Below are 15,994 nucleotides of genomic sequence, written 5' to 3'. Positions count from 1 at the left end.
ATGATTTACTTTTACAATATGATTACATTACATTGCATTTAGCTGACGCTTTTATCCAAAGCGACTTACAATAAGTGCATTCGACCAAGAAGACACAACCTTGAAGAAAACAGAATCAGAAAGTACATCAGGTTTCATAGAGCCAAACATTTCAAGTGCTACTCAACTGGCTTTAGATAAGCCAGTCCTTTATTAGTATATAAGTGCTTTGTTAGTAATTCTATTGCTCGAAGTGGAGTCGAAAGAGATGAGTTTTCAGTCTGCGCCGGAAGATGATGGAGTACTGTACTACTAACCAATCCAATCTAAAATTGGCTCCATATTGACAAACTACAACAATAAATGTATCTCTTCAATGTATTTGTTTGTGATAAAAACAGGATTACAATATATATTCTATAGAAATATAATACTGTGTTGCATACTGAGTACTGATACTTTTGATATTTTAAGTACATTTATTGATAAATCTTCTATACCGTAACACTTTGTATTTTTAACTTTAACTTGTAATGGAATATTTTAAGGCTATATTAATATTATTATGAGTCAATTATCAAAATTAGGGCTTAAACTTAAAACAGATATTGCAAATTAACCAGTACCAACTTTGAATCAAACTTGGACGTGTTGACCATGAATCGCATTGCAGAGAAAAGGCAAAGAAAGCGGAGTAATCATGATTCATGCATTCAGTAATAATGTTAAAATAAAGTTAAAAAAATCTCAGATTTCTCTGACCAGTTTGACATGCCATTTGTATTAATACACCACACGTGTATTAGTTTACTCTCCCCCAAACTACAAGGAAATACTAGTATTACTCATCTGTGATTTATCAAGATTATTATGGTGATCAACGCAGTTTTTTTTTAAATCGATTGTCAGCACTAATCAAAACCCTTCTCCATCTCTGGTCAGGTGTTGCCATACTGGGGGAATCCACACGATCGCAAAGTGATTCGGAAGTTTTGGAGCCAGGTAAGAAAACAGAGTTGTAAACATACAATGCTTTACTTATTTGTTTTGTTTTCTCAATAAATGCTATTTTCTTTCCTGTCTATAACCCTTCCTTTACCTATATTTCTACCTTTCAATAGAAAACCCTTTACACGCGAAATGCCCCGTTCCATGTGGTGATCACCAGCTACCAGCTCGTCGTGCAGGACGTGAAGTACTTCCAGAGGGTCAAGTGGCAGTACATGGTCCTGGATGAGGCTCAGGCTCTGAAAAGCAGCACCAGGTACGCAGAAAACATCATGTTCAGTAATACTGTTTACCGAAACACATCACTGGGTGCATTCAAATACAGCCACTCCAAATGTTTCTTGAATCTCAATCTCTACATGCCATACACATCCATTCAATTCCAGTGTCAGTTGAATTCCAACAGAGAAATGTTGTCCGTAGTTTATAGAGTAAAATAATTTTTTTTTATTTTACTCGAACACAAACCTATAAATAGTAAAACCAGAGAAACTGATAATGCTGTAGTGGTCTCTAATATCTTTTTCCTGAACTGTATGTTAAAATAAAATACTTGATATTTTAATACTCATGTTAATACTTTAAGACCGTACTTCGTTTTTTCTTGTTTCAGCCTTCTCCCTATTAATGAAGTCAAATATAGCATTTTAATACAGCTTGTTTACTGACTACGTAAACATATAGTATTTCTATAGTTGCGTGTCTCTGCAAGTTATTTTAAGTAGATCTGATATTTAATTTGAAAACATTTGACTAGTACATGCAGGGCAGCGATATGATCCTTTAAAGATGTTTTGAAAACCTGTTTAAAAAAACAGTTCTACAAGTACAAAGGTTTGCGTCATTTTATGATTACTATTGACTCAGGCCAAAATCTACAAAACTAGTAACACAATGGTTTTTTTATCTTGATAATTCGAGTAGTTGGTGTGATTACCGTTCCCATCTGTTTTTTCAGTGTTCGGTGGAAAATCCTTCTGCAGTTCCAGTGTCGAAACAGACTGCTGCTAACCGGGACGCCCATCCAGAACACTATGGCTGAGGTGGGCAGTGTGTTTTTGTGTGTTAGTGTGTTCATGGAAGTCAGTGTGAGTCAGACAGACCTGTTGACGGCTGTGTGTTATTACTTTCCCTCAGCTGTGGGCCCTGCTGCACTTCATCATGCCCACACTGTTCGATTCCCACGACGAGTTTAACGAGTGGTTCTCCAGAGACATCGAGAGCCACGCTGAAAACAAGTCTGCCATCGATGAGAGTGAGTACAAACCCCGGCGTTCTGAAAAAACAGTTTTTATCCCCTGTTTTAGCCGGCAAAACATCAGGTTATTCGCGTGGATATGTGTCATTTGTGTGCCAGCATTGAACTGTTATCTCTGCTCAGTGATGTGTGTGATTTGCTCTGCAGCTAAACACGATTGTTGGATGTTTTTGTTTCAGACCAACTCTCCAGACTGCACATGATCCTCAAGCCTTTCATGCTGCGCAGAATCAAGAAGGATGTGGAAAACGAGCTCTCAGACAAGGTAGGGGGGGGGAATGTATTCAATGTGGCAACTGAGATTCTTGTCCAGAGTTTAACATTTTTTCTGAAAGTAATTGGGCCTTTGGTTCTGGACATGATGCCAGGTTTTGAGAGCAAATGTTTTCCATGTGGTGTCTTCGAGAAGGGCTTTGGATTTTCCAGGAACCAAACGAACAGGTAACCTTCAGGGAACATTACCTACCGGTTCTCTGAAGGTTATTTAGGATAACACATAAGAAAACCGTCAGTGAACTTTCCCTTAAGGTTATTTAAAAAACAAAAACCTTTAGTGAACCTGTTAAGGAATGTTTCCTGAAGGTTCTCTAAAGGTTATGTAAACGTCTACAAAAATATTAAAATTTCCCTCAGGAAATGTTCCCTAAAGGTTCTCTGAAGGTTATTTTAAGGTATACAAAAAACATTTAAATGACCCTCGGGTAACGTTCTCTAAAGGTTTTTCCTCTAAGGGAACATTCCCTGAGGGTTATTTAAAAAACAAAAACCTTTAGAGAACCTTTAGAGAACGTTACCCGAGGGTAATTTAAATGTTTTTTGTATACATTCAGAGAACATTTAGGGAACTTTCCCTGAACGTTATTTAAAGCCATAAACTTTAAAATATGTTTTTAGGAAACGTTCCCTGAATGTTCTCTAAAGGTAAATCAGTTAAAAAAAAATGTTCTCTCAGGAAACCCTCAGTACTTAAAATGTTTTATTAATGTTATTCTAATAAGGGAACATTTAAGTTATAGGGAATGTATGTTGAATGTTAACATATAAAAATAACCTTTTACCAAAGTTCGCAAACGTTTTTCTCACGGCTATATAAAGATCTTTTTTTCCTTAAACCACCTGAGCGTTTGTGGAGCTTTACCACATCCAAATATCATTTTCTGAAAAGATTCTGCCATAAGTTTAGACAAAAGGATATCTGAAGTCAACACCATGTCGTCCCACTTCTTTCCTCTCCTGATTAAACCTGCACCCTCCCTCTATCTGTCCCCCCGTACCCCTCCTCATTGACAGTGAAAGTGTTGTAATAGGCTTGTGCTGGCAGATCTTCCTGACAGATGTTGGACTCACACATACTCACTCACTCGCTGTGGGAGGCAGAGTTCTCCCCCACATCTGTCTCTTTCACTTTCCTTCACTCTAACATGCCAGCCCACTTCATTTTTCTTCTCCACTTGGCACACACAAGCCAATAGTAACGTTCACTCACGGTGCATGGTTAGCTTTTAACGGTTTGTTGTTGTTCACTTTCACTGCTCTCATAAAAGCATGACCCCCGATATAACCAAAGATCTTGATGTGTGTTTTTTAAGAATGTGGGTCAGACTGGGCATGGAGTCTGCACCCACAAATACACATGTCCGTCGAGCCATGTCAAAATACTGCGTGTTTTCTATGGAGGGATAACAAAGCAGGAATGCTGAGTCATTTGTCTTAACTGTCTCCACATGTGATATAAATGCAAAAGCGTTTACCTTGTAAATCAATCTTTTTAAACAGAGTTTAAAGTTTCATCCGCTGTTGTCTTATTGCACATATTCCTTTCTTGCTTAAGGAAAACCAGACTGTTTAAAGTGTCATCGGCCCAGATAAAACACTGTTCAAATCATTCCGTTTTAAAGATTTCCAAATGTAGATTTAGAAAACCACCAAGAGAACCAAGAAAATAGTTATTTGTAGTTATATCTCCTTTTTGTAGCCCCTCTTGCAGGTTCGACCGTTAATCGTTGTAAGACTCTTTATATACTTGTTCTCTCTCCCTCTACAGATTGAGATCCTGACCTACTGCCAGCTGACGTCCCGGCAGAGGCTGCTCTACCAGGCTCTGAGGAACAAGATCTCCATCGAGGATCTACTGCAGTCCTCCATGGGCTCGTCACAGCTGTCCCACAACACCACCTCCTCCCTCATGAACCTGGTCATGCAGTTCAGGAAGGTAGGACGTCCGAAATAGAATAAAGTACATTTAACATGAACACAGCTATAAAAAGCTATTCAGATACAGCAGTCAAAAATGATTGATGGTTGTTATTAATCCTAATAACTTGAGGATCATTTTCAATTTTCTTTCTGCATTCGTTAATAGTGCTACATTTTATGGGAATACACTTTGAGATGCACAATTGAGCATGGCTCTTTCCAAGCACAAGCATGAGTAATGCTTTAATGATACACTGTCTGTCTCCTTGTGTGTGTAGGTGTGTAACCACCCTGACTTGTTCGAGCGCCAGGAGACTCGCTCTCCGTACCACATGTTCCTGAAACCCTACGTCATGTCCAAGTTCCTCTACCGCCACGGCCTCATCCACGCATGCAACCAGTCCAAAAACAAGTATGTTATTTCACATACATGATGCAGCACACAGACATGCCTGAAACCCAATGAAAACAGGTCCATCAAATATTCTACAAGCACTGTTTTGAAAAGGGTTAGTTTCACATTTTAAATGTTAAAAAAGTAAAATGTTATTTCTTAGCAAATCTAATTTGTTGATTTAGACTATTTTCCCCTATAACAGCTATTACTACTTAGGAATGTCTCTTTCACTTATTCTCACATTAAGTGGTGTAACCTTGTCTGTCTCTTACTTCCTCAGATTACTCCAAGTGCTGTTGTCTCCCTTCTCCCCCAATCACATCCAGCAGTCTCTTTTTCACAGAAAAGGTGAGTGTGTATAAAGCGTTGAATTTAATCGTACACAAAGCACTCGATAAATACATTTTCAAACCTTCCCTCTTTGAGATGCACAATTGAGCTTAGCTCTTTCCAAGCACAAGCATGAGTGTTTTCTCCTCGCCTCCTTGTGATGTTTCCCTGCTCGTTCTTTTCACCTTTTTTATTATTTAATTTCTGTGTTTAAGTGTTGTTTTCTTCATTCTGTTTTTACCCTTTCAGGTGACGACAAAGGAAGCTGTTTCTCCTTCCTGCGCTTCATCGACGTCTCACCAGCTGAGATGTCCAATCTCATGCTGCAAGGAACCTTAGTAAGGTGGGCTTAAAGATTCCTAACTGTTAAATAATCAATAATGTCCAATTTTACACCGCATGGTAATAGCAGAATTAATTGTTGTCCCCCTCTCCTGCTCATTTCTCTCGCAGGTGGTTAGCCCTTTTTCTGTCCCTCAAAGCTGCCTATCGGCTCCACCATCAGCGCCTGTTCGGCCTTGAAGAAGAAGAAGAAGAGGGTCAGGAGGAAGCCGGAGACTCACTGGGGGAGAGAGGGGGGTCACAACCCAGGAGTAAATGTCTGTCTCGCAAGGACTTGATCTTGTGGCTGAACAGACCCACCAATTTCCCCAACGTGCAAACCAGCCCTGTCCTGCAGGTAAGAAACACACTCAGACTTAAAGGTCACCTATTATGCAAAATGCACTTGTTGATGTGTAAGGAGACTCACAAAGTGTCAGAAAACACAACCTTCTCTCTTTTCCTCCTTACCCACATCTCTAAAAATGGGGGTACAACGGAGCAGATCCAGATTTGCTGCTGTCATTTACGTTGAACTCCTGGTCACGTTCCGCCCACGGCCCAACCTATCAGAAACGTTGCTGTATCAGAAACAATGCGCAATGTGTTTTTTAATTAATATGGTCTGTTTTTACATTGGCAAGCATCGCCAACACTCAGAGTTAACGCTGTAATGGAGAGAGTATGTGTAAAAAAGCTGGATATAAAAAAAGTACTCGCCTTGTGGTAAATCCGTGAGACAAAAAGCATTTGAGCTCCATAGCAGCGTTTCCGCCAGGGGGGCGCCTTGCCGTAATTTTGACGCCCTGAACTCGAGCCAAGGGCGTCCAAAAATATTAATAATTCGAGAGAAGATCGAGAGTTTTTATCACTTGAAATCACGAAAAAGGAAAAAGGACAAAGGACAAGGACATCCCTCTGTTGGAGGGGCAAAGGAGTCTGGTGGGATTCTTTTCGGAGTATTGAAGATCTTTTCCCTGACATCGGCGGTGCCTGCTACAGGACAACACGGAACGTGCGCGATTTGGACGTGATGAGCGGGGCTAGTGAAGCACGCGCGTGAGCTGCGAGCACCAGAGCCTTGCAGAGGCGAAACTGAGGCTCCGTGGTAAACTGTAGTAACATGTAGAGCCGTTTGGGAGCCGAAACAGCTGGCGCATTAAGAGAGCCGAGCCAAATGATCCGGCTCACTAACGTAAAAAGACAGTATCTGTAAGGGACAGATACTGTCTTTTTAGCCCTGGTCTGGCGGAAACACTGCTCCATAGTGTTTCAGAAATCATCCTTTATGTGGTTTGTACCATACTATGGCGTTTAATCACTGCAGCGTTTCACTGAGAATCTGGGTAGAAATCTCTCTTCAGAGGAGAGCTCGTGCATGCTCCAAAGGGGCGTGGCCAGCAATAGCTCGGCAACATTTAAAACTACGGACCCAGAATCAGCACTTTAGTAACAGGGCTGAAATAGAGGGGTGTGAGTCAAGGCTAGAATGGGTGATCTGTTTGGTATTTTGAGCAAAACACTTCATAGACATGCCTAAAAATAGTATGATAGGAGACCTTTACATCTACGTACCAGAGCAGCACATGACTGACAGGAGAAACTGCAGCAGTGAGACATGGGATGCTGACGAGGCTGACATTTCCCCCAGAGCATACGTCAGTGTTTGGCCACACAGCTTGCTCTCTGCCCCCGGCCTCGTCTCCCTCCTCTGGGATCCAGTGTGGAACCCAATCCCTCTGTCGCCCCGTGACCCAGTAACACTGTCCTCCATCCCTTTAATGTGTCTCCAGAGTGCAGGCCAACATCTATCTGCAGGATACTTCCACTGTCAGACATGTAGAGGAAAGTCACATTTTAAAGATTAAAATATAGAATCCCTACTGTTTTAAATGCTATATATTAGGCGCAATAACCTGCTATTTTAATTACACATTTGTCGTATTGGTAATGTTATGGAGGGATATAAAACTAGGCTTGGGTGATACAGAGAAAATGTAATATTAGGATATTTTTGAACACATACCTCAATATTTCAAAACGTGAACAGTATTGTAGGATTGACCATCATGGCTTTATTTTGATAAATAATGAACAGTAATGTGAATATAATGACTAAGTGGGTAAAAGCAAGAAATAGAACAGCTTAGCAAGTTCCGAAAATTACAACATTATCGATGTGCAGCCTTTGAAACAAGGGAAAAACATCAATAATGCCATAACATGACAATCAAAGACAATATCTTATCTCATATTACAATATTGATTTAATATCAATATAGTGCGTATTCTTTATTGTGAACTAAACATTGTTTTTTGTTTGCACTGGATTTTTGTTTTTTATATTATTATATCATTCTTGTTTTTTCTTTCTTTAACATTGGAGAATACAAAATGGCTTTACCATATCGTTATTTTACATAGACTTTTTTCTATTTACTGAATGACCAGAAAACGCGTTATATCATGTATATATCATATATATCATTATTGTGATATGAAATGGCCTATACCTTGATAAAATGTGGCCTACCTCACATCCAACTATTCTGCAACTTCACTCAAATAGGATTTCCGATAAGCACTCACTCAAATATGAGAACCACAGAGTGAAGTATAGAAAGCACCTATTTCCAATATTTTTTTTGGTATTGTTTGGCAATATGGAAGCCGAATTGTTGCGGGGGAAGAGACAGTACAAAGCACAGTAGCCAGTCCAAATATACAGACCCCCTCAAAGCAATGTGAACAGCTGCAGCCTGCAGATAAACTGCTAAGTCGCTCTTTTTAAGTCCTCCCTCTTAGAGGAAAAGAAATTATTAAGAACACATCAAATATTTCACCCCATTGGCAGATATGTATCAAATTCCCATCCTCCACCAATTGTAACCGAACTTGCACGGTGGAAACTACTCAGGAGAAAATGCTGCCGGGGTAATTCCATCCTCCTCTTCCTCTCTCGGCCTCCTCACACTCAGCCGAGCAGCTTAGGTTCCCCCCTGGAGCGGCTTCAAGACAGAAAGAGCAGAAAAACAACAGAAGCCAGTTCCAATAGAAGAAGAAAAGAGAAACATTTACAGACACCTGGAGAGCTAATACTGTATGACCCTGCTGACCCCCCAGACTCTCACTTAAGCTTCTCGATGAAGAAATGATTCTCCCACCGTTTACTTCCTTCGACTCCTCGTTTGTCTCCTGAAGCTGCTGGCACACAGTCTCTCTCTCTCTCTCTCTCTGGCTGTGTACTGCACAGTGTGCTCAGTATTGCTTTCAGCTTTCCTGCTGTTAATGTGGAGGAATTGAGAGAACCGGGCTATTTTAAATGATCCCCTGAACGTTTTTACTCTTACGTTAAATGGAGTCTCTGTCCCTCTGTATCACTCTTTCTGTCTGTCAATCCCAATATCAAGCACATCTATCGGCCATGTGTGGGGTAAAATACATTTCTGTTTACATTTCAAATGGATTTATTGCAATTCATTTAGCTGACACTTTTATTCAGCGCAACCTACATAAGTGCATTTAACCACGTAGAAACAAACTTAAAAATAGTATATAGTAGTAGAATAAGCGTTCCCAATAACGGGGTAGTAGGGTACATCTCCAATCATTTCGAAATATATATTTTAACCATTTAAACCGTGGTTTAGTCTTGATAAAAAAGTTCAATTCTCAGTCTCTCAATTTCATGAATTTCTTGAATTGATTTTGAACCGATGGTCTACTGTAGGAGGTTTGGCTTGTATTCATGTCGGAGTAATTGCTCTTTTTACGTCTACAGTGAGTATTCTCAGGAGATATCGATCACCCCCTGTTATTTCTACTGCTAGGTCTCCCAAATAAAAAACAACTTATGTGTGTTTTTGTTAAAACCAGCATCTCAATACCATTGTTGTACCCTAGGAGGATAGAATGTGGCATGGAGGTCAAGTGTTATTGAGGCTATGTGTTGTGTGTGTGAATCACTAGTGTGAATACATGAAGGTGTGGATGCATGTGCTTGTCATATAGTATGTTTGTCTTTTGAAATGTTTGTGGGTCCCACTCTCTTTGTGATAATTATCTTGCCATCATCCATCTTCCATCTCAAAACACCACAGTATATACCAACGCTCTCTCCACATTTTCAATATATCCTTGATAAAAGAAAAATCAATCCAATAGTGGAAATGTCTCGAACCTGACTATGAAGGATGTCATTTTCCAAACTCTACCACTAGGTGGCACTGTGTATCCATCATTGTTGCAGTGTCAAACAGCACAGACATACCTCTTATAACACCTACCACTGCAATACATACAGCATATGAATAACTCATCATTATGTCTATGCGTAAAATGTCTATTTAAATATGTTTTGCCCAAAAGTTATTTGCAGGACAGATTACATGAACGGGCGCGCTGTTGATCCTGTGGAATACGCAGCTAAATTCCTGCACAAGCTGCTTAATCATAGGTTTTACATAACATTTTTAACATTAAGCTGAAATAACATTTTTAGGAGTGTAGCCAATGAAGCCTAAATATACTGTCAGAGCAGTTTACAAAATAAACATGAGCGCTGCACTCGGTAACCTCTGCAGCTCTGTTTGTTTACCTCAAAGTGTTTCTGCTTATTTCTCTACAATTAGATTTTTTTAATTTTAATTGCAACTTTGCCACAAATCAAAGCAGGAATAAGTTCATCAGGCGAAAGCAAGTTGTTTTGAAATGACTTGCAAAATAATACAGTTCAACACTCACTTGTACTTGGACGTTTTTGGCTTAATATAACAGGGTAGTAATACGTAACGTTTTATTTGTTGTGTTTTAGGACTTGGTGTTCACAGCCTTAAGACCGGGCATGATGGGACACACAGACGTGATGATCCACTGTCGAAGCTCCGCCACTTCCACGATGCGGCCCTGCCAACTCACACCGCCACCCAAGTTCCTGCTAGCTGCCACGCCCAGGGTATGTATGTATGTGTGTGTGTGTGTGTGTGTGTGTGTGTGTGTGTGTGTGTGTGTGTGTGTGTGTGTGTGTGTGCGTGTGTGTGTGTGTGTGTGTGTGTGTGTGTGTGTGTGTGTGTGTGTGTGTGTGTGTGTGTGTGTGTGTGTGTGTGTGTGTGTGTGTGTGTGTGTGTGTGTGTGTGTTTGTGTGGACAGTTTGTGTGCTGACCCATGCAAGACAGACAAGCCTTTGGGTGGTCGTGGAAAGGGAAGAGGGAAGCGCTGTGCACATTGCCTTTGTAGGTTTTCCACAATGAGCAACTCTTATCTGTGAAGTGTGTGTGTGGTTGGGGTGTGGGGGTGACCGCTGTGGCTTCCCGCTGCATTTAAAACAAACAGAGCCTCTAAAAAAAGGGTTTCTTGCTCAGGTTGTTCTCCAGTGGTTAAGCTTCCTCTTCCCCCCCCCTCCAATATACACACTGCCACACATACACACACTCCAACATGCATAGCCAGATTAGCCACACACAGAACTTGCTGATTCAGTCAAACCGGCTTGTATGCAGTGGTTTTATAGATCTCTTTGTGGTACATTTATCAGCGTTTTTTAATCTATAGTTCAATTAAAAAGCACTTGAAACATAGCCTTGTGCAGAAAAAAGCAAATGTATTATGTATAAAAAAAATGCGAGGTATAAATAATTAAACAAAAGTAATACAATCATGGTTGTTACACATTATCCTAAAAAACATATCCTTCTCTCCTCAGCACACATTGTTTCCTTTTGTTTCAAACGTGTGAAACCCTCATCTCTCTTTTTCGGTTTCCTAGGTGACAGCAGTTCCCATGGAGCGTTATTGTGATGACCGCAGTGCAGAGTACGAGTGGCGGGTGACGCGCGGCGGGGGGGGGCGCAGTCTTCAAACAGTGTTTCCTCTACGGCTCTCCTGAACTTGCCTCGGATTGGCGTGTGAGGTCCAATTCCTTCTACCCACAATGCCCTGGGGGTGTGATGGCCCTCTACCCACGACATGGATGGTCCTACATCCGGATACCTGGTAAGGACTTTGTGTTTTTGTGTTGTGTTAATGTTGTTGATATACTTTGAACTTAAGATACTGATGGGATGTCTTTATTGGTCAGTTGTGCTGTAGCTCACACTGGGGAAAGGGTAACACATAGTGTCTAATGTCTATTAGTAAAAACAATTGGGACGGTTAGTCTATAGCGGCTGCCTGCATTGTCTTGGGAAAAATGAGTTGAAAATGTTTACAAAATAAAGGTGATTTTTAAAGCTTATAGCTTCAACCCACCTTCACCTTCATTTGCTCGAGTCATATTAGTGTTAAATATTGTTTTCTAACAAGCCTAGAGTGTTTTGGTGTAAGTTTATTGGTTGATTTAGTTCGTAAACATAAAGTAGTTCCTACATTAAACCACTCAAGGTCTGTGGGTTATCTTTTTTTAATTTATTTATATTTTTTGTACAGGCTAAAGACACAAACATGGACATAACAATAACATATAGGAGATGACATTCCCATCTCAGACAAAACCAAAACAACAAAAACTGTGGGTTATCTTGAGTTACGGATCATGGTACCAGAAAAGAGACATTGCATGTTTTAATTTTCCGAATGTACTGTGTTGGCAATGGGAGTAACGAAAGCCAAATGCCATCTAGTTCCATTATGTTCAAGGGGAGTCATAGACATAGACACCTTTACTGCTGTTATCTTCAACTTTTGGCAACTCACAAACAAACTAGACCGATGAAAAGCAATTGTACTTCAGGTGTACTGTCCCTTTAATAGAGCTGTTTTATTAACTGCTGGATATCCAGTTTTGACTGAAGGGTGAAAAAGGGGCTCCCGTGGGAGAGTCCACAGAGGCCAGCCCAGGGTCAGCAGGTCAGAGCCGGGCACATCACTCTCCTCCATCCTGGCCTGTCTGTCTGCCAGGCAGCCAATCCCTCACTATCTAATGGAGCTGCCCAGATAAAGGGCTTCTGCACAAGTTCACTCACATTACCAGTGAGTTTCCGTTAAGGTGTGAATACCGGTCCGTGTGTGTGTGTACGTGTGCTTACAATCGCTTTTATCAGAAGAGCTTAGCTTGTGGAGTTGAGGGTCAGATGGGGCAGAGTGGGAGCTGATTCTCTGCCAGCGTTCAGAGGACTGATGGATGTCCAGGGTGAGAGAGGCCATTACTGCTTTACAGACAACACTTCCCTTCTCACTGACCCTCTCTACGTCTGATAAAAAAAGTCTCCGTCATGGATTATGATGACTGCTCTCTTTTGTTTTGTGTGGCAACAGAAGTTTCTGGCACGGAAATTGGACGTGTGTGTCCTTTTCAGTGGTGGAATGTTATAAAGTACATATACTCAAGTACAGTATACTTGTATTTTACCTGAGTATTTTAATGCTTTGCTACTTTATACTTCTACCTTACTACATTTTGGAAGCCATTAATGTACTTTTTACTCCACTGCTTAATTTGACAATTAAGATACTAATCACTTTACAGATTCAGATGATTAGCTAATGCAAATTGTATATCAGGATTCATGAAATAAATTAATATTGATGAATAATTGTTATTTTTAATTACATCTCAGATAAGCTGAACCTTTAGCACCTGTGATAGACACTTGAATGCATCAATAATCATTATCCAGTTATTTGGATACTGAAATGGGCTATTTTATATATAATGTTTACGTTGGGAACTTAATTTATATTTTGATTTGAATAAAAAAATATTGCTTTTATTTAAGTAATATTTTGAATGCAGGATTGAATTAGAATCTTTTCCTTTCTTCCCCCGTACCCATCTGTGTATACATGTGCTTGTGAGAGTGTTTGTGTGTAAAAGTGAGAAACCAAACAAGTATTTGTGTGTCTGTGTGAGAACAGTCTGAAAGCTCTTGTGAAGTTATACGGAGGCAGACAAAGCGAGGAAGTTTAGCTACTGGTCATTGTTCAAGTGCTTAGTTAGGTAACACTAATAGAGAGAGTGTGTGTGTGTGTGTGTGTGTGTGTGTGTGTGTGTGTGTGTGTGTGTGTGTGTGTGTGTGTGTGTGTGTGTGTGTGTGTGTGTGTGTGTGTGTGTGTGTGTGTGTGTGTGTGTGTGTGTGTGTGTGTGTGTGTGTGTGTGTGTGTGTGTGTGTGTGTGTGTGTGTGTGTACACACTAGCGGGTCCACTTAAGGGAACTGTGAGGCACTCACAGGGAGCCCTGAGGTGTCTCTCACCTCTCTCCGCACACTCTCCCACGCTGCCCTTTTTCACACGCAGTCAAGAGGACAAGCCTCCATCTCTCCGGCCAACGGACAGGACGGGGGCGCTGATCTGAAATCAGTATCTGGCCAAAGCCTCTCAGTCCGTCTGGTCTCTCACTTCTTTCTCAGCCTCAGTAGGAAGGAAGTGACCCAACACTCCGGCACCCGTCCTCCGCTGAACACATTGTTGCCACATCAAGGCCTAGATATGTACAGTAGCTAAGCTGAAGTTTCCCACCCTCCCTCTCCTCTGCACTCCCAGCCCCGCACCTTTCTAGAACAAATGGCAGAGCTGAATAACTGTTTGTTTTGAGCGCCATGGCGTGAGTACGGCTGCCCACTGATATCGACGGAGGAATCTAATCAGAGGACTTATTAAGAATCGGTCCGTAGATCAGGAAAAAACAATTGAGGCCTTAATGTCTTGGGTCTCAGATTTGTTTGTTTTTTATGTTATTGTGATAGACACATTTCCCTGGGAAACTATGTTTTTCATTCAAAAACATAGATCTACTCTTTTTTTTAACAGCATTAACTAGGAGATCCTAGACCTTTACCAAGACTGATCCCTGTCTCGAGATGTTGAAGTAAAAAGCAATTTGTGTATCTGTTCCAAAACGAAATGGGTTCTTCCTTGGCCCATCACCCTTCCACTAGATGTTATGACAATTGGGCTTGGAGTTTTTATTTAATATTGCTGACAAACGGACAAACTAACCCGTAAACATACGGTACGATACTGCTGCACCTGATCAGAGCGATAGCAAGGCACATGCAGGGTATTATTATGAGTCAGGAATTGAACCCATGTTACGCATGTATGCAGTAATGTAGTCTTAGCCACCAGGACGCGACAGACCAAGAGGTTTTGACTATAATCAAGAGAGACATTCCAAGCCTTGTTTGTTTGCTATAATGCTGCTGTTCTGTGGTCACCTGTCTTTTGCATTGCGGAAAAACTTGTCACATACAGACACATTTCATGTCGATAAAGGTTAAAAATCACTTCTGACGGGAAGTCGTTTTGCGTGCTATAGGATTATTTGCAGAACATTCCAGTGTGACACAGAAATAACATACCCTCGCTGTCTGTGTGGGCTCTGCATCACTTACAGTAATTATAAGGAGCCATTCCGCAAAATGACGGCCTTCTCGCTACAGCGCCAACTTTTGACTCCTTTTTTGCTAGCTTTAATGCGAGCTGGGAATCGACTGTGCTGTAGAGGAAGATATGTGTGTGAACGGGATGGTAAAGGACTATTTTTGTGCCTCTTGTTTTGCAGCTAGTTTTTAATGACTGTATTTATGTGTATCAATAAGACTGTGAGACAGAGAGAGAGTCAGGTCTGGCCCAGCCTACATCAGGCTGTGGGAAATGCAGTTCTGCCTTCCTGTCCCTTCAAAGAAACTCTGCTCTCCAGCAAAATGGCAGGAAGCGCCCCCCGGCCCTCTGATAGACGGGCACACAACAACACAGACGGCCAGCCTCACCACACCACCGTCTGACTCTGCCCTTTTTCAACGTGCGTTAAACTGGCACCGGCAACCGTCTGCGGAATTTCTTTTTTGGCAGCATAGAAAAAAACAAAAACCTTCCAGCCAAGTGTGTAAAGGGAGAAGTTCTGACTTCCTTATCCAAGTTATGGCTATAAAAGTGCCCCAAAGTGTGTTCACTGATACTTTAAGAAACTTTGATCCCAAAGTAGACTGAAGGGGGAGACATTAGCCACATTATACTTCCATGAGGATATCTTTGAACATGGAAGCCGAGTTGTATCTCAGCTCACTTTGTCCCTTAGCCAACTAGCTTTCATCTGCGGTGTGTGTCGAGTCAGTGCTGGCCGAGAGTGATCTGTCTTAATGACAGAGTTCACCGTGGGCTCCTGTGGTGTGGTGAAAGTCCTCATCAGACTGTCTGTCTCTACCCCTGCTTAACGGCTCCTATAGAACCAAGGGAAGCTTCTGGCATGTTCCTGGAGAGACAGACAGTGATGTATCTGCAAACACATTCCATTTATGAATTTATTTCCATTTATTTACATGAACGCAATCCATCACTCATTTTCTGTCAAAAGTGGTCACACAGACACATCTTTCGGGCTTTTTGGAGTGTGTGTTTGTCTTCTCCGGAGTTCTAGAGTGGAGACACTAGAGTGTGTTCTAGTTGCAGACGGAAGTCTTTTTGGGGGGGTTCCATTTGTAAAGCTTCACTAGAGCAACCAAAAAATCTGTTTCCATCGCTTCCAAAACCTCCCGCTGGCATCTGGCTCTTAGCCGTACTGATGCTTCGG

At 41.3% G+C, this 15,994-nt stretch overlaps 1 protein-coding gene across 1 annotated transcript in view; it reads left to right on the top strand.

The window, feature by feature from the left end:
- ino80 (INO80 complex ATPase subunit) overlaps positions 1–15,994 on the top strand; it is a 44,473-nt gene that overhangs the window by 9,218 nt on the left and 19,261 nt on the right. Inside the window, 13 exon segments of the mRNA XM_034075958.1 lie at positions 922–981; positions 1,101–1,243; positions 1,946–2,030; positions 2,125–2,242; positions 2,425–2,510; positions 4,290–4,457; positions 4,720–4,853; positions 5,119–5,186; positions 5,418–5,511; positions 5,622–5,847; positions 10,303–10,443; positions 11,254–11,322; positions 11,324–11,480. Coding sequence (XP_033931849.1) covers positions 922–981; positions 1,101–1,243; positions 1,946–2,030; positions 2,125–2,242; positions 2,425–2,510; positions 4,290–4,457; positions 4,720–4,853; positions 5,119–5,186; positions 5,418–5,511; positions 5,622–5,847; positions 10,303–10,443; positions 11,254–11,322; positions 11,324–11,480 — 1,549 coding nt within the window.

This window comes from Pseudochaenichthys georgianus, chromosome 24 (assembly GCF_902827115.2).
Source record: "Pseudochaenichthys georgianus chromosome 24, fPseGeo1.2, whole genome shotgun sequence".
NCBI lineage: Eukaryota > Metazoa > Chordata > Actinopteri > Perciformes > Channichthyidae > Pseudochaenichthys > Pseudochaenichthys georgianus.
The sequence above is the reverse complement of the archived record's forward strand: the minus strand, read 5'-3'. Positions and strand labels throughout refer to the sequence as shown.